At 43.3% G+C, this 19,123-nt stretch overlaps 1 protein-coding gene across 5 annotated transcripts in view; it reads right to left on the minus strand.

The window, feature by feature from the left end:
• GHR (growth hormone receptor) overlaps positions 1 to 19,123 on the minus strand; it is a 104,613-nt gene that overhangs the window by 41,637 nt on the left and 43,853 nt on the right. For all 5 annotated transcript variants that reach the window (XM_081929775.1, XM_081929774.1, XM_081929777.1 and 2 more), the window contains exon 2: positions 13,853 to 13,939. In XM_081929775.1, the coding sequence (XP_081785901.1) occupies positions 13,853 to 13,922 (70 nt within the window). In that variant the 5' untranslated portion in view covers positions 13,923 to 13,939. The remainder of the gene's footprint in view (positions 1 to 13,852; positions 13,940 to 19,123) is intronic.

A 19,123-nucleotide genomic window follows, 5' to 3' on the forward strand; every position in this document is an offset into this window, starting at 1 on the left:
GAAGTGTAATGGACTTCCAGAATGGATTCCATTCAAGTTCCAAAGTACGACTGTGTGTCATTCATAGCTTTGGTATGGTAAAAGTAAAGGTAAAGGGACCCCTATTTATCTACTTGCACTTTTGACATGCTTTTGAACTGCTAGGTGGGCAGGAGCAGGGACCGAGCATCAGGAGCTCACCCCATCGTGGGGATTCGAACCACCAACCTTCTGATCGGCAAGTCCTAGGCTCTGTGGTTTAACCCACAGTGCCACCCGCGTCCCTTTTGGTATCGCAGGCTACGCAAAAGTCAAACAGTGGATTATCAAAGTTCAAGAAAACATTCTAGCCAAGCAAAAGCTTGCAAGGAAGGCATGGAGTTAGGCCAGTGAAGGTTCTGGCTTGGAGAGGAGATGTAGCCATTGAGAAACTGCAGTCATTTCAACCAATGCCTGTCTGACTGCTGAGTGGCCACTCACACATAAGTGATTCCCCTCACAAAAAGGGGAATTTCCTTCTTCACAAAAAGAAGAAGAAATACCTAATCAAAAAGGGGGACAAGAGAGGACACCAATTTTCATACTTTGTGCATACAGCAATTTATATGTATAGATGCAATTTTAGAAATAATCTGGCCATTGAAAGTTAGCACTGTTTCAGAGAGCAGGGATTTATACAGTTTGTGGGCAGGGGCACAGAAAAGGGCTGACTGCGTGTCCCCACTGAACAAGATTGTCCCCACTGAAAGAACATTCAAGAGAGCCTCCCCGGACAATCTCAGGCACACATAACCTCATTTGCAAATGTTTTAATTCATATTCATACAGCAACAGCAGTTGCAAATGTCTCCTCCAACCAGACATCTTAAATAAAGTTTTGAGACCAAGCTAAAAAGTCTCACGGACAGAATGCAAGAGTGCATTCCAATTTGTCGACCCACCTGAGAAGTCGAATGCCCCCCCCCCAAGAGAACTCTGTCATTATGATTTTCAAAGGCATCTATTTATCTGGTCTAAGATGAGCACTCTAACCAGACACTGCTTGTGACACTCTTGAAATCTGGGGTTATACTATTCTGACTTCAAGATAAATGTCACGATGTTCTCCATAGCCATAGCAACATCAGACATTGCCTGATGTCTTGTATCAAATTAAAGAGGTTTTCTTGAAGCTTCCAAGTATCAAACAGAGCTAAGATTGTCCACTGTTTAACAGGCATCCCTTCTAGAACTTTCTTCCCTTACACAGCCTCATACTGCCCCCCTAAAGTTATCGTGTGTTTGTGCGTGCACACGTATGTTTTGTTCAACTCAAACACAAGTTAATAATGAAACATTCATACACGGAAAAGGCAAATAATGGTCAAATTTGTACGAAGAGACAAATCTGTCTGGAGGTAAGCACCATGCAAGAAATAATGCAGAAATATAAGGTGGACACAAGCACAGTTGTTCCATCATCAGGATGGAGGTGTGAGGGCTCTGACAGGGTCCTAGAGTCCTCCTTCTGGTGCTTACCAGGGCTTTGGGAAGGAGGTGTCAAATTTTGGCTTCACACAAGTTGCCACACCACCAAGGTCCCCCCCTGCTTGGGCTGAAAGGCATTGCCCAACTCTAGGCTACTGAATGCTATTCCAGTCCCTCCAGTTAACTGTACAAAAACCTAACTGCATAGGATTTTTCAGTGGATTTGTAGCCCAGGGATTTGCAGAGTTTCTTTGCTCCTCAAGCTCCACCACATTAGCTGTTCTTATGCCCGGGAGTACTTCCTTTAACACCTATAGTACGCCATTCCCCCTTCACTTGAAACCATTCTCATAACCCTCCTTTCCCCTGTGAGTCTCTTACTTCCCACACCCCACTGTCTACAAGTATCTGAAACAAATACATATACTTTCCTGTCTCCCTTCTCCTTCCTCTGTTGCCTCTCCCCCCCCCCCGATAGCACACTGTAAGCTCCTTGGGGCAGGGAATCAGTCCTCTTTAAGGATGGAAAAATACGTCAACTTCAGTTTCTCGTTTTTCCTACATTAGGTTTAGTTCTCTCCATTGGTTTGTGATTTATTCAGGAAGTTCTCATGAAAATTCATAAGCACATTTGCACAAATTTCTCCCACGATACACATCTCTGCAAGGCAATTCCCCCAATGTAATGCATTTTTACTGTTAATTTGCATGCACATTACTCATCTGTCTATCTAAACACACACACATTACATGGCTAGACAACTGCATTGAAAAATTCACCGAAGTGAGAATTTGCAAGGATAGCCGTGTTTCGGTTTGCATATTGTTTGGGAAACTGCAAATTATGTAAGCTCACCTTTGAATGTGAGCCAAATCAAATATCTCCTGGAGCCACCCCATGTCCTCTTGTAAAACACAAAACACCACGTACAAAGAGCTTCTTATGTAAATACTTCATTTTGTACCCAGATCCCAAATTATCACTGATGCAAAGTGATATTGGTAAAACCCCAACAACCTCAGCTGCCACTGCCAACAAATCTGGTAGCATTGGACTTCACCAGCTCCTGATAGCAGAAAGGCTTCACATTTTCTCTCTCCATCCCTAACAACCAATTGGGAAGCTTTTTCCTTGAAACAACAAACCTCTTCCTAATGACTAAGTGCTATGCATCTCTCTAGCAAGTTGTTTCATTCTGCATTCTGACCATATATTCTATGTGCTCAAACACTGCCATTATTTGTGCACTAGCTACAAAGGAATAATACTAACATGCATACTGACTGGACCAATTTGAAACCACCCATTATATTTCAAAAACAAATTAGAATGTCTAGACATGTTTTTGCCTGGCAATTTTATTTTTCTGCATTAGACAAAAATAGTAATATTAAGGATGTAGATGTACAGCAGGGAAGGTGAATCAAAAGCCCTTGCCTCATGTTTAATTATGGATGGAAGGAATCTGAGCCAGTGAATGAATTAATACAGGCAGCAGGTTGGGGGAAAATTAGCCTCCTTATATTCAGCGTAAGTGAAAATTCAGCAAGAGGGACTGCTGTCTTAGCTTGTCTTTGGTAAATAAAGTAAATGAATTTAGAGCCACCAACAGGTGTTTCTTAAAAATCTATGCTTAAAACACATTCTATGCACAACATAAAACGATTGGTTCAAAATATTCAACTGTCTACCCCTGTAAGCCACTAAGCGGAAAATCCAGGAGGTCATCATAGCAGCCTTTTGCCAAGTGATTTTGCATGCTCAAAGTTAGATGATGGAAGAGGTAGGATTCAAGAGGAGTTTCCTGATTCATTGCTCAGCCTCTTTCTATCGTGGGATTTTGAAACAATGTCAAAAACACAAACAACAAAAGAGCAAAAGACTTTTTAATTTAAGCGAGTGAGAGGTAACAGAATTTTATAAAATCATTTATGGCATGGAAAAAGTGGACATAGTACTAGAATTTGTGGACCTTCGTTGAAACTGAATGTTGGAGGATACTCCCATACATTCTTATATAAACTGATATAGTGTTACTATCCTAATAATCCTAATGTCAATTGCCTACTACATTCTGTATAAACTCACTCCAAATGCTATCGCATTTATTCAGACAAAGTCTGTGCATAAGCAGTCCATTCATAAGTTGCAAGTGATGTCATATTGTCAATCCGCTGATTATAGAGTATCATATCTCTGTTCTTCCAGTTCATCAATATCAAACTCTTGGCCACCATTAGGGCGCATAGAAAAAACTGTAGCTAGCCTTAATTATGTTTCAGGTAGACAAGCCAACTTCAAACTTTGATGATGACTCTGCCTTGTTTGTCTATAGACATAGTTAAGACTAGCCACAGTTTGGTATTTGAATGTAACAATAAACCATGGTTAACACTGACTGGAAATTGACAGGCAAGACCTCCATGAATTTGTCTCAATACCTTTTAAAGCAGGAATAGGCAAACTTGGCCCTCCAGATGTTTTGGAGCTACAACTCCCATCAGCCCTGACCACTGGTCCTGTTAGCTAGGGATGATGGGAGTTGTAGTCACAAAACATCTGGAGGGCTGAGTTTGCCTATGCCTGTTTTAAAGCCATCTTAACCAGTGGTCATGCCATGGTAGCAAAATTCCAAACAATATTTTCTCCAACTATTATTGTTTTCTTCAAGAATGAAAACGAACAACAAAGGCTTTTTAAAAAAGATTTCATGTTACTTTAAATCGTGATAGCTAACTTGACCTTTAAAAACACACACAAGAAACCCCCACTATAAAATATTATAGAAATCACTGTTGCAATGTTTGTTCCAGCATTTTGTTTGTGAAGCTCAATAAATAATACCCAGCTTCTGCCACAGAGTTTCACAATGTGCTGCATGGCTTTCACTGTGTTGCACAAGTCCTACCTACCCCCACTAAAAGCGGAGCACCACCAGGAGGCAACGTGAATACAGTAAAACAAAGACCTGGTTAAACATAAAAGCCATGGCCTGGCAATTAAAAACTAAAAGGTTATGCCAGGCACATCTCTCTGGGAAAAGCATTGTATACTCAACATGTAACTGTTGGGAGGCGCCCAGAGTGGCTGGGGAAACCCAGCAGATGGGCGGGGTATAAATACATTATTATTATTATTATTATTATTATTATTATTATTATTATTATTATTATTATCATCATTACTACTACTACTACTACTACTACTACTGTTTACCTTAGCTTGTGACACCTGTATACACACACAGACACACATATAGGATCCATCCTACTCTTCTGATTGCAAATTGTTTTAACAGATTTTAATGTTGCATTTTTTAAATATTGTTGTAACTTGCCCTGGATTCTATGGTGATTAATGGGTAAGTAATCTAATACATCATGATGATGATAATCATTATCATCCATTCATCCATTCATTTATCCCCCACTTTTACCCTGATGGAACTCAAGGCAGTTTACAGTTAAAAGTGAGTGCCGCAAAAAAAGAACAGAAAAACCCCCAGTCATTAAAAACAATTAAAGATTGCTAGAAGTAAAACCATACACCTACATAAATCTATGAAAACAATATGGTTAGAGCATGGTGCTGATAATGCCAAGGTTGCAGATTCAATCTCCATATGGGAAAGCTGCATATTTGTGCATTTCTGGGGGTTGGACTTAGACCATCCTCAGGGTCCCTTACAACTCCACAATTCTATGAATTACAATAAAAACGGCACAGCACCAGCCCTCTCATTAAAAGCAGTTGGTTCCTAAAGAGCCTGTTGCAACAAAAAAGTCTTTACCTGCCAGTGGAAGGACAGCAAGGAGGGAGCCAGTCTAAATTCTCTATGGAGGGAGTTCCAAAGTCTGGGAGAAGCCACCGAGAGGCCTTCTCCTGTGTCCCCGCCAAGAGTTCCTTTGAGGGCGGTGGGTCTGAGAGAAGGGCGTCCCCAAAGATATCAAAACCCAGGCAGGATTGGATGAGGAAATACGGCCTTTCAGATAGCTTGGACGTAAGCCGTTATGTCTACACAAGGTCAAGCTGCAGGCTCAGTCAGCTCACAAGCATTTCAAAACACAGCTATTGCAAAGTCTGCTAGGATTGAGACCTAGGAACGAGCCCTGGCAACAGCCCATCTCCCTATCAGAGAGTTGTATAATAATTTATGTGCCACAAACTATTCTGCAGCTCTAGCATGGGGAGTAAAGTCAAACGTCATTGGTTGCCATGGGTGGTACAGCAGTTGGCTCTGAGCAAGCATAACCTTGTAAATAGCAGGAGTGCTGGCCGCAATGGGAGCACATTTACAGGGTATATTTGCATATAATGGATCCATCTCTGCAGAAGAGATTAGATGCTTTCAAAAATGCTCTTCAGCTGCCTTTTTTACTTCATCACCACAGCCATATGTATTAAATGCCTGGCAATTGCTAGCGAATTTCGCTAAAAAACACAGAGAGAAACATAAAAATCTGATTGCTATTTAAAATATGACGTTGGGGGAAATGGCCATGGCGTAGTTAGTTTGAAAGCTGACCTCTATGAAGACTTGTCACACTATGAGAGCCCAAGCCTAACCTGAGCGGAGGAAGTTTGTTGGTCAAGTCTGACAGACTTCAGGTCTTGAGTACTATTCCATGGAGCGGTTGGCAACGTCAGTGACATTTAACAGTTTAGGGTGCTGACCACAGCAGAAGCAATCGGTAGGTTGCCATAACAGTGGCATCTTTTCCAATGGTCAATTCTTTTCTCCAGCTATTGCCTGCGATCAACAAAGTCTTGCAAGATTATTATTTTTTAAATACTGGAGGAAAAAACCTGGACAACAAGACTGCTTATCTATTCCACCTAATAAGTACATACGCCACCCTTCAATTGTAGGACTCCAAGGACACTGTGTAATAAACAGTGTATGCACACCACACACAAGAATTTCTTATTGTCTTCAGGCATCTCATTGGGGACTGTGATCTCTCTACCCAGTCTACTGAGGTACTGGGGGTGAGCATTGACTTGGAACCCTTTTCACAAGCTCCTGTTCCTTCCCATCATCTCATCCAATTGTGAACCTTCTCAACTGACCAAGATTTCTACCCTTACTTGTCGAAAGAGTAGTAAGTGGTCGGAAGTGATCAATAAAAGAGGTTTAAAGGCTGTCTCAAGGCAAATCTAAAACAATGTAGTTATAAACACCAACAATTGGGAAACGCTTGCCTGTGAGCGCTCCAATTGGAGAACAGCCTTTACCAAAGGTGTCATGGGCTTTGAAGACACTCAAACTCAGGACACAATCGAGAAACGTGCTAAGAGGAAGGCATGCTTGGCAAATCCACACCATGATCAACTCCCACCCAGAAACCAATGTCCCCACTGTGGAAGGACGTGTGGATCCAGAACTGGCCTCCACAGTCACTTATGGACTCACTGTTAAAACCATGTTTATGGAAGACAATCTTACTTGGCTATGGGTGATCACCAAAGAAGAAGAAGACGACCTTCTTACCACTGCAGCCCAGACCCCTGCAACTGAGATCAGGGAACATGCAACAGGTGTGCACTTAGGCGTGGATCAATGGCCCTAGATCGACTCCAATAGGTCTAACTAACCCCTCACTTCCAAGCCCTAGCAGCCCACTACTGTATGTTTGCAATCTTAGTTTCCCAACTGCCGAATAGGAGTCACAGATCGAAAGCCATTCCATGCTGATTGAAAAGACAACTGCAGTAAGAATCTGAAAGCCCTTAACTTTGCTAAAGTCTGCTAAAATGAATCAGCAATGGGGGTTTAATAATGTTAACTTGCCTTCTGATCTAAGAGATGCAACAAAATTGACCAAGGTGCAATTAAATCCCTTCTACCTTTGTAATGAATCGGGGGAGGGGGTTATAATGGCTTACAGGAGAACCTCTGAAAATCAAGCGCAATCAAATATGAACAGAAAACAAACGTAGAAGAAGAAGCAATGAATCATTGCCATCTAGTTAAAGAGAGAGAGGGAGTTATTCTGCCAGCAATAGTGTCAGAAACGGATGGGAAAGTTTGCAGTCTAAAAGATTGCTGTTTTGCAGGGCAACTTTATTTTTACCTTACTCTGAAGAAGTGTTAAAGAGAACATCATAATATTGTATGAAAGAGACTCGTAATTGGTTCATAATCTGAGAAACAGACCCATGAATTCACACTGAATAGAAATTAATTCAGCACCATAAAAAGCCATGAGGTCAGAGTCAACCCTTCCATGGTGCCCAGGATGTTGTGATTAACCCTGAGCAAAAGGGATTTTCACACTTGCAATCCTGCAGGATCACATCCACTCGCTCTACTCTCAACCTCTGCAGAAGGTGTTAAAGGGGCTTCTATGTGCATAGAGCTGCTGGGTTCTTTCAAGTGATAGGGGAAACCCCTGTGTGAAAAGCCTGGGTGTCTACAACTGTGCATTCATAAAAGCCTCTTCACATCTTCCGCTGAGTGCACAGAAGTGTGGCATGAGACCAACGGGTGTGATCCTGCTCTGACCCTTGGTGCATTCAGTGAAGGTGTGGAAAAGGAATGCAGATGACTTTTTTTAAAAGGACTATTTTCCCAGTAGTGATCTATGGAAGTGAGAGCTGGACCACTTCGCCGAAGTATTGATGCTTTTGAATTATGGTGCTGGAGGAGACTCTTGAGAGTCCCACGAACTGCAAGAAGATCAAACCTATTCATTCTGAAGGAAATCAGCCCTGAGTGCTCACTGGAAGGACAGATCGTGAAGCTGAGGCTCCAATACTTTGGCCACCTCATGAGAAGAGAAGACTCCCTGGAAAAGACCCTGATGTTGGGAAAGATGGAGGGCACAAGGAGAAGGGGACAACAGAGGACGAGATGGTTGGACAGTGTTCTCGAAGCTACCAGCATGAGTTTGACCAAACTGCGGGAGGCAGTGGAAGACAGGAGTGCCTGGTGTGCTCTGGTCCATGGAGTCACGAAGAGTCGGACACAACTAAATGACTAAACAACAGCAACATACACAGGGGAGAGAGGACAAACTGCCTCAGTGAGGAGCCCGTGTGGAAACCAGTACTCTTCCAACAAACAAGCCAGTGGTTATTTGCCAAAAGAGCCACTGGGACATTCCCTCAGAGAACTCACAAGAAGTGGTTGCTGATGAGTGTGGGCTATAGTCAGTGGTCTGAGCTGAGCTGGGAATCAGTATGCATTGGATGAATGCAGTAGCCAGGACTGAAAAGCAACCAGGACATAGGACAGAAGAGAAAGCCAGAACTCGCAACAAAAGGATAAGTCAGGATTGAAGAGCTAACCAGCACAATAAATCAAGGAATAAGTCAAGAACCAGGCTCAAAGTGTAAGTACTGTTACATTTTATTTTCTTATTTATTGAAATATATTTTTTATCCTAATATACGGTCAAAAATTCCTCCTAGAGAAGCTTACGGATAATTTAAAAGGCTTAAAAAAGAAAGAAAGACATCATACGAAAGAAAAATGGATTGGGAGGGAAGAGAAGAAGAAGTCTCAGGGAAAAGTTTTTTGTTAACAAGTTCTAATGAGAATTTTTGAGTGACCCTCAGAATATCTTCCATCTTGCAGGGGAAGGAACGGCAGCAACCAACTTAGTGGAGGAAAATTATTTCTCTTGCCTTTTTCTTCAGCCGACACCAGTAACATCTACCCAACATAAATTACAAGAATCCTAGCGTCCTTCCAATAAGTTCCACATAAAACTTAGAAGATGTCAGCCAATAAGGCTAACAAAACTAAACGGAACAGAAAACAGAAGAGATGCTATCGAATGCCGAACATTCCACTGGCTTCTCTCCCGAAGGAACAAGATAAGATAGATGCTGGTGGATAAGCAATTCTAGGGGATTTGGGCTACAGCAAGGAAGGTCCTAATGTGAGCCCTCAGCAGCCCAGCCTCATGGATGGAATTCTAAGCAAGTAATCTCTATTAGACCTTGAAGAAACAGTCATAGAGGAGCACTAGGAGGAGAAGAAGGAAGCCACTAGAACCTAAGAGCCAGATGGATCAAGACAGTGGCCCCTCTAGGCCAGCATTCTGTGCTCACTGTGCCCAACTAGAAACCTGTGGGAAGCCTGCAAGCTGGACTCAGTCAGAAGAACACTTATCCCCTCCTGTGGTTTCCAACAACTGGCATTCAGCAACATGACTGCCTCCAATTGTGGAGGCACAGCATGGCTAGTTGTCAAGTCCTGACTTGTCTTCGAACAGCTAGCGCTGAGAAACACAACAGCAAAGAGAAGCTGTCTTGCACCAAGTCAGAACACTGGCCTACCAAGCTCAGTATTGTTTCCACTGACTAGACAGCAGCTCTCCAGGCTTTCAGACAAGACCTTTTGCCAATGCTACCTGGAGACGCCAATGATTGAACTTGTGGAGTCTATAGCCTGCAAATCACGTGCTCTACCACTGAGCCTTTAAGGCAGCTGCATTGTTTCATCACAAATCTAAGAGATAGATTGTTATGGCAGCAAAGTCAGGTTTGCAGTAGGAAGGGAGGAAACCTACAACAGATAATGATTTGTGGAGATGTAGCACACCAAAAGCTCTTCTTTTGCAAGGATCATCTTGTCCAAATGCTGCTTTGTTTTCCTTTATCATGTGCTCTTCCCTTTATCATGCGCTCTTGCAAAACATTTCTCCTCCAGAGTGATGAATTATTACTCTCCTAAGGGCAGCGCAACAGGGGTTTTAAATGGACCAAAGTTTATTACAGAAGCAAAACAAAAGAGGATGTGTCCAGCTTCTTCCCCTGACAAGAGATCATGTTTCAAAAGGGCCTATCCTTGCTTGCATATAGTTCCATGAGCTGGGACTCATTCCCAAGCTCTTATTTCCCCTGCCTTAAATGCAGGGACAGAAAACCTTATTTTGTCGAGACCTTATTTTGTCATTTTTCTCTCCATTTTGTCACCCCTTTTTCTTTCAGTCTATCTCTTTGCCTCTGCCCAATTGGCCACCTTGTCAGTTCACTCTTGACAGATGTTTGACCTGCTCCCTTATGGAAGCCTACCTCTGACTCTTTCAATTTTGTTTCTCTCTCTCTCTCTCTCTCTCTCTCTCTCTCTCTCTCTCTCTCTCTCTCCCCCCACACCCACACTTTCCCTCTTGGATTCCCCCTCTGAAACCTACATGAAATTACCCTGTAGGCTTCTAACCCTGAGCTGATACCAAAGTAGTTTCTTATACAAACCAGATACAGTGGTACCTCGGGTTAAGTACTTAATTCATTCCGGGGGTCCATACTTAACCTGAAACTGTTCTTAACCTGAAGCACCACTTTAGCTAATGGAGCTTCCTGCTGCTGCCACGCCACTGGAGCACAATTTCTGTTCTCATCCTGAAGCAAAGTTCTTAACCCGAGGTATTATTTCTGGGTTAGCGGAGTCTGTAACCTGAAGCGTATGTAACCTGAAGCATATGTAACCCGAGGTACCACTGTAAACTGATTAAGTTCAGGCAAAATCCCTTTCCAGGTGTTCCGAGTCTTACCATCATGTGAAGGAGGAAAACAGGGCTCATGAGATTTCAGCGAGATCTTGCCAGAAGTCACCACCACGCAACGTAGGTACATGATGCTTTAGCAGGGACGGGGGGAGGTGGTGGCATGGTGGCACATCCCATTTCACCTCAAGCAACAAAATGGGAAGATGCTGGTGAATGAACTTGAGACCTCCGACATGCAAAGTGGCCCCTCTACCTCTGTACTTTCCCATTGGCTCTCTTAGAATAATAGAATTGCTAAGTTGGAAGAGACCCTGAGGGTCATCCAATCCAACTGTCCTGAAATGCAGGAATCTCAGATAAAGCATCCATGACAGATGGCCATCCAATTTCTGCTTAAAAACCTCCTATGAAGGAGAGCACAACCTCCCAAGGGAGTCCGTTCCACTGTCGATCAGCTCTTACTGTCAGAAAGTTCCTTCTGACGTTTAGTTGGAATCCCCTTTCTTGTAACTTGAAGCTATTGGTTCAAGTCCTACCCTCCAAAGCAGAAGAAAACAACCTTATTCCATCCTCCATGTGACAGCCCTTAAGTTTTGAAGATGGCTATCATATCTCTTCTCAAGTCTCCTCTTTTCCAGGCTACACTTAACCCAGCTCCTTCAATTGTTCCTCATAGGGCTTATTTTCCAGATCCTTGATCATCTTGGTTGCCCTCTTTGCCCTCAAGCTTGTCAATATCCTTCTTAAATTATGGCACCCAGAACTGGACACAGTATTCCAGGTTTTGCTTTTGTCTTGGCAGTCCACTGCCTGTGCTTCTTGTAGCACTTTGGCTTCAGGCTGGCCTCTTATCTATTGCATAAATGTGACACAGCGTTGAGAATGGTTCAGATAAATATCTCAGTAGAGTTCAGGTTTGTTCCCACCCCTAGCACCCCGAGGCCACAGAATATGGCTCTGAATCTGGAGCAACCGTGTGGAGCATTCCAGGCCTTTCTTTCCTTGTGAACAACTCGAATTTTACTATTTGCAACAGAAGGTGGGAAACGAAAAGGTGCAATGCCTATTTTTTTTATAGTGCCCATTAAAAACCGCAGCTATGCTAACAACAGTAGCAAAAGATTCCCTACAGCTCCTTGGCTTGGGCAAATTCCTGTGAAGGTTGATAAAAGGCCCCCCCAGCCTTTTTAGCCCCTAAAGAGCATTAAGTGATCTGAAAAGTACTGTTCGTCCATTCTTAAAACACATGTGAACAATGTTAAGAATAGTTTAAAAAACGTCCCACACAAGACAGGCCGGAAAATATCTTCCTTTCAGTGCAGCATACTGGAACAAATAGACTGTGCTCCTTTGCTTGGTTCCACATCTAAGAGGCCTCTCCACAGTTTTGGCAGTCGAGAGGCATTCCAGCTGCCTGGCAAACACAGCCCCCACGTTAAAAAACAAAAATTAGCATGCAGCTTTATAAATCAGACAAGACACAAGTACTCTTTCGGGCAACTCGATATGCGGAAACCCATTCTAGTTAGTCGTACGCAAATAAATTCCACCTAATACTCCCCTCTCCAGACCTCTCAGCATCAAGCACTTTCAGGATTGTACCTCCCTTGGAGAGAAACTATTTATCTGTTTTTCCTAATCCCCCAAGCCTCTTAGGCTCTCGAGGATCTTGAACGGACTGTGCGTGCCCTCGGCCGCTCTACAGATGGGGGGAGACAGGGGCCATCTTGTCACCCCCCCCCCAGAGTGGCACCCAGGGAGACCCGCCCCCTCCGCCACTCCCAATGAATTTCTGGGCGCTACAGTTTGTTAAGGGTGCTGGGAATTGTAGCTCTAGAATGGGTAAAATACGCTTCCCAGGATTATTTGGAAGGAGCAACGTGATTTACGAAAGAAGCACAAAGAGTAGAGAAGTCTTGATCAAAAGTATGTCCCACTATGGGGCTCACTCCCAGGTAATCTTCAACATGTTTACTCAAAAGTAAGTTCCGCTGGAACTTACTTATGATAGCACTACAATATGGCTAGCCCTCTGGAAATAGCCCTCAGGATATCACGGCCCCAATTTTGCCCCAAAACCCTGAATCTAGGAACTGTAAGGAAGATAGAAGCTACCTATTCCACAAATATATTCCATTTTAGTCAACCAAAGTCCCAACTAAATGTCACAGGCAGATAGATGCATTTAACTCATATCCACAGCTACTGTTTGTAAAATGTATACTCAAACTGTACCACTCTGTGGAGGGCAGCAATAGAGTCTGCAGGGAAGCACTTTTCACAATGTTATCACTTATTACATCACCATGACTTGAATTTTTGAACTGCCCATTTCCCCCCTATAACTCCCCCTTTTTGTGGTCTGGCTACCCATTAAAAGAAGAAATAATTCCTGTGCTGAAAAGAAGCTTTTGGTTAGGGAAAAGTTGGATTAGAGGATAAGGCAGTCCCCTCACAATATATCAGAACTTGATATATACAAGCAACAATGTTATCATTACCAGAAACATCACCTTAGCTCTCAAAATGAAAAGCACAAAAATGAAAACAAAACAACTAGTAGGTCTTAATGCCACCAGGCTTTACCGATAAGTGAGCTTTACAAAATCACTTAAAAGACAGGCAGCGAAGTACACAATCTTTAAGGTCAGTCCGTAACACTGGAGTCACAACTGAAAAGGCCTAATCCTCGGTTGCAGATGGTTTCCTATTCCTGTCCTCTAGGGTACACTGGCCGTGTCCCTTGATGATGACCTCAACCAATAACATCAGGTTCAGATGAGGAGAAGTGCTCTCTGAAGTACGGTTCAGCGCTAAATCATTGAACCAAGCAAGGTAAAAACAGCAGCCCTAGCATGAAAACTATGGTGAGCAAGTATCTAGTGTCAAGTACATCACATGGAGCTCAGCAACAGTGCATCAAAAGCTTTTCTTCACCAACACTCACCCTTGTCCGTGGAGGAGGAATCGCTCGCAGACACCAGTGCCAGAATAAACAGCAAGAGACGAAGCTCCATGCCTCTGGATTCCACAACTGTGAAAAGAGACAATAATGTCAAGCTCATTACATTAACCACTTGTAAGATGTAAAATTCTGTTTCACCCATCTCCTAGTTTATTGGGTGGCTGGATGGAGTTGAGGAGGAGATTATAATAAACGTTATTGCCTTGTAAAATATTACTGCCTATTATACACTGTACACGACAGTAAATCCCACTCTTGGAGGGAGGCTACTGGGCCAGGAATTACTGCAGGCAATGAACAATTTCCATGAGCTATATTGGTTTAATAAGGGTATAACCATCAACAAAGAAGTCCGGGGGTTGTAGCTGGGTGAAGATGGACCCGATTCCATTAGCGATCCATCTGCCATACCCATATAACTATTGTTTCCTGGCAAGGGGCGGGAGGGGAGTATTAAACCAGTACAGATATATGGCGTCAGTCTAGCCAATTTCAGAGAACAAGAATAGAGTGGATATGATCCAGCAAAAATTAAGCACTTTTATGCCCTGCTGATTTCAGAGAGAACACCCAGCATGTACCTAAATCTTTCCCGGTGAAATCAATGGACTTTAGCAATGTTTTAATTCTTCTTACAATTTATTTATTTATAAGCATTTATAAACCACATAATACTTTATTTTTTAAAAATCACTTAGTGTACAAAATAATAATAATAAACAACAACATTAAAATGGAATATAATGCCCGTGAAAAAAGGTCAACAAAGAACCATATAAAAACAAGGTGAATGCAACTGTTACAGTCCCTTTGCAGAGCTTTCCACAGATGGGGTGACACTGCAGAGAAGGCTCTGTCCCTCTTTGCCATGGAAGAAACACCTCATGGCAATGAGACTTGGAGAAAAACCTTCCCTGAAGCTCTTAAGACACAGGCAGATTAGGATAGGGAGAGGCAGTCCTTCAGGTATTTTAGTCCCAACCCATTTAAGTTCCACCACCTTGAATTGGGATTGGGAGCTGAATGGGCAGTCAAGCTAGAACTTTCAGAATCAGTATTATGTGATCCCATCTGGCTTCGCTGTTCTAGCAACTATGGTCTGCATTAGCTGAAGTTTCCAAATTGCCTTCAAGGGCAGTCACATGGACAATGCATGGCAACCATCGATCCAGAAAGTTTCCAGAGTGTACAACTGTAGGTACAGTGAAATTGACCATTTGTATGAGAATGAGCGTAAAGTCATAAGCTAGTCCAAATAAAATCATGAATAATGTTTTTGGGTATCCACTATTATATAGTGTAAAAGAAGAACTAAGAACTTATTCCGTTTTGCACTTTTTCCCCTAGGGAAAAGACTTTTGTGCTGTCCTTTGCAAATATATTTATGCATTCTCCCCAAACAACTCATGGCAAGACTTGCAACAGCAAAAAAGAAAACAGAAGAAAGCAAGTCTCAGTTCTTGCCCTTGAAAAATGAAATGCGCACAGATTTCCACATAATGGGACCGATTTTGAAGGCTTTCCCTTGCCCAATGGAAACGAGACAGAACTCTTCGCCAGCTGGAAGGAATTAAATCCCTCCACAAACTTCCACAGTTGCAAAAGCCCTCAGGCCTCACAGCTATTCCTCTCCCACAGCTGACAGCAGAGGCCAATGGTAAGTGGCTCAATGCCAGCAATGTCAGAATTCTCCTCATTAGATCAAGCTCAGCTATGCTTAAAACAGATGCACAAAACTTTTTTCCTGTTCTTTTTTTGCATTCAAAATCAAAGTGTTCTGGACCTCACTACATATACTGAATTCCTGGCTAGCCTTTAGACGACGATTATGGTCACATAATGGATAACTTCTAAAAGGAGGAGTACATACTGACCCAATTTAGCCTTCCCTACCCTGGTGGCTTCCAGATGTGGCTGAACTACAAGTCCCATCATCCCTTGAGCATTGACTAGGCTGGCTGCAGCTGATGGGAAGTTGTGGTCCATAATATCTGGAGGGCACCAGGTTAGGAAAAGCTGGTCCATTTCAACAGCATAGCCAAAGCCTAGCTTGGCCATTAGGAATATGCTGCAAGGTATCTCTCTTTCCTCCTCAAACATACAAAGATTCCTTTTTAAAAAGCAAATGCAGTTTGTCAAGAATCTCATCATAGAGACACATTTCTACATAGCCTTTATACATGCCTATGTTTCAAGAGCAAAGCAAGGATGAGACAAAGGAACACGAAGGGAGGTTTATAGTTACCGATGGACTGAGGAACCTGCTTCATGGTGCATTAAAACAGACCAAATGGATGATAAATGGACCCCTCCAAACCGGTGGCAGTGGGGGTTTGTGGTATGTTCTGCAAGATGTCTTTGACACAGTAATAAAAGGTAAAGGGTCCAGTCGTGGCCGACTCTGGGGTTGTGGTGCTCATCTCGCTTTATTGCCTAGGGAGCCGGCGTACAGCTTCCGGGTCATGTGGCCAGCATCACCAAGCTGCTTCTGGCAAACCACAGCAGTGCACGGAAACACCGTTTACCTTCCCGCCAGAGTGGTACCTATTTATCTACTTGCACTTTGACGTGCTTTCGAACTGCTAGGTTGGCAGGAGCAGGGACCAAGCAACAGGAGCTCACCCTGTCGAGGCAATTCGAACCGCCGACTTTCTGATTGGCAAGTCCTAGGCTCTGTGGTTTAACCCACAGCGCCACCCGCGTCCCTCTGACACAGTAATAGTGCAGTAGTAATGGATTGATACCAGACCATCAGCACATCATCCGCACATCTATGAGTTGTTCTGGAATGCTTTCCCCAGCTTTAAGCATTATAGCCATCTGGAGGTGGTGTTCTTGCTTTATGGTGCAACTAACACAGGACCAAAAGCCCACACCCTCAAATATTTGTGATATGCAAAGTTCCAGGATTAGCAACAAAGCAGCGTGCTTGCCCCAAAACTTTTGCAGGCACAAGCAGTATTGGAAGTGGGATTGTGTATAACTGCCTCAATACCATAATGCACGCACAATATAAACGGTGCCCTGAGGAGACTCAGAACTGGAGTCTCATGTGCACATTTAGAGACACACAACTCTTCAACAAGAAAGGGTGTTGGCAGTAGAAAACAGAGCAATGCAAGTAAGAAGGGGTAGGACGAATGCAGATGGTGATCGGATCAGGCCCGTTGTAGCTACACAATGCTGTGGAAATGCTACTTACTCATCAGATTCAAGGCATGCAAAATAATAATAATAGTAATAATAATGAAATAACTGGTATAAACTATTTTACTGAACTTCTTTATAGGAAAGACAGAAGATCATGTGATGAAACAGGACATTTCTGGGTGGAAATTTCTGTGTCCCTCCACCTCTTTTGTCCTATGCCTTTGTAGGGTGGTATACTTGCCACACAAGCTACACCTGCTGAAATTACCTATTCTGCACAACTATCCAAGGTGCAGTTTCTCCCAGTGGCACAACGGGTCAGTGTACCTGGCTGTTAACCAGAAGGTTGGTGGTTTGATCCCATGCAGGGACAGCTGTGGGCAGGTTCCCACACTAGATGACCCTCAAGATCCCTTCTAACTCTACAATTCTATGTTTTATTAAGGTGCCCGGTCCTATTTTGCCCTGGCCACCCCTGCTGCAACATGAGGACAAACCTCCCCCCCCCCAATTCTGATCCAGGCTCTCCCTAGGTTGATCATGTAAAAAGAAGGTCAAGGCTCGTGCATCTTTAAAAGCTATGTAAAAAAGAGAGGAAATTTCAACAGGTATAGTTTGCAGTGCTGGAACAGTGTACTTTAAGGGTGCTTCCAGATCATCAGTATTTATTGGGAGAGATTCAAGCACATGCCAGGAAAGTTAAGTTTGCACAGTTGAAGCAGATTAAAGGGCTCTGTTGCCCTAATGCAACAAATCCACTTAAAAAGAAAAGAAATTGACTTTTTCCAGTTAGGAGAGCGATGGGGAAATGCACTGAAAGTGTGGGGTGAGCCGATGAACACTCCACAAGCAAATCAGGAGGAATGCTCATTGTGGTATGACCTCCCCGCAAACAAACTGGAACAAATAATCAGCAAAGACCAACTATAATCCAACCTCTGCATAAGTTCTGTGCAAGCAGAGGAATGCGCAACAAGCAGGTTGTTTGGAGGAGATGCGAGTCTTAATGCAATGGGTGACTTTTATGGTGTTACCTACTATCCATAACAGCTTCTGAATTCTCAAATGGGTTCTGCTGAACATAACTTTAGGAAAAATAAAAATAAGTTAAGGCTGCAATTCTATTGGGAGTAATCCCAACAGAACTCAGTAGAACTTACTTCTGAGTCAGTCCACATGCTCAGGAATGTAGTGCAAGGTATCTCCTGAGTTTCAGCGGTTGCGGTTGCAGCCAAAGTGCTCTTTTTATTCGGTGAACCCGGTGCAGACGCAGAAAGGGGGCAAATTTGAGATTACTCGAGTGGCAAAGATCAGTGCATTAGCGAGCCAATCACACTGTTATTTTTAGAGAATCTATGGGATGCCTCTCATGATACCGTTTCAAAGAACAGTGGCACCAACCTCGCTGCATTATAAATAGGATGACCCCTTTTTTGAGCAGACTGAAAGACGGCCAGCCAGATGCTTAGGTCACCTAACATCATGATTCTCCCCCTCCCCAATCTGTAGAAAGCTCATAGCACAGCACTACCAAGCTAGACTCTAATTCCAGAGGTAAGTCTGGCCAGGGCGATGAACAGCCTTTGGAGGAATTTTTAGAATCAGCAGGTGTTAAGCACTCATTCCATCCTGCTCACAAACAACTTTCTGCTACAATGGACCCCTACCGACAGCCGCACATTCGGGATCTCAGCAGACCTGAGTCTGCCAAGACAACATGAAGTTCCATTCTAGGGTGCTTCTAGATCGTTGCCATTTTTGGACGGGACTCAATCGTCTACAAGCAAATTCAGGTGGTGCAATTACAGCTGATTTAGTGTTCTTGTGCAACAAACCCACTCTCTCTCCTCACCCTCACCCCCAAAATTGGACTTTCTGCACTGAGAAACATGAGGAAGAAATGCACTGGAAAGTGTTGATTAACATTTGCTTGGTACAACACTGTCAAACCACAGTAACTTGGAGCTGGGCTTTTAAAGTGTGGCTTTCCCTGTACTGTGGAACAGCATTCCTGTCGAGATACGACAGGCTCTCAAACAAACAATTGAGGACATTTTTTTTGACCCGACTTCCCAGCTGGACGCAGGGGTCTCTGCCAGGGGT

Source organism: Podarcis melisellensis (genome assembly GCF_964234715.1).
Source record: "Podarcis melisellensis genome assembly, chromosome: 11".
NCBI lineage: Eukaryota > Metazoa > Chordata > Lepidosauria > Squamata > Lacertidae > Podarcis > Podarcis melisellensis.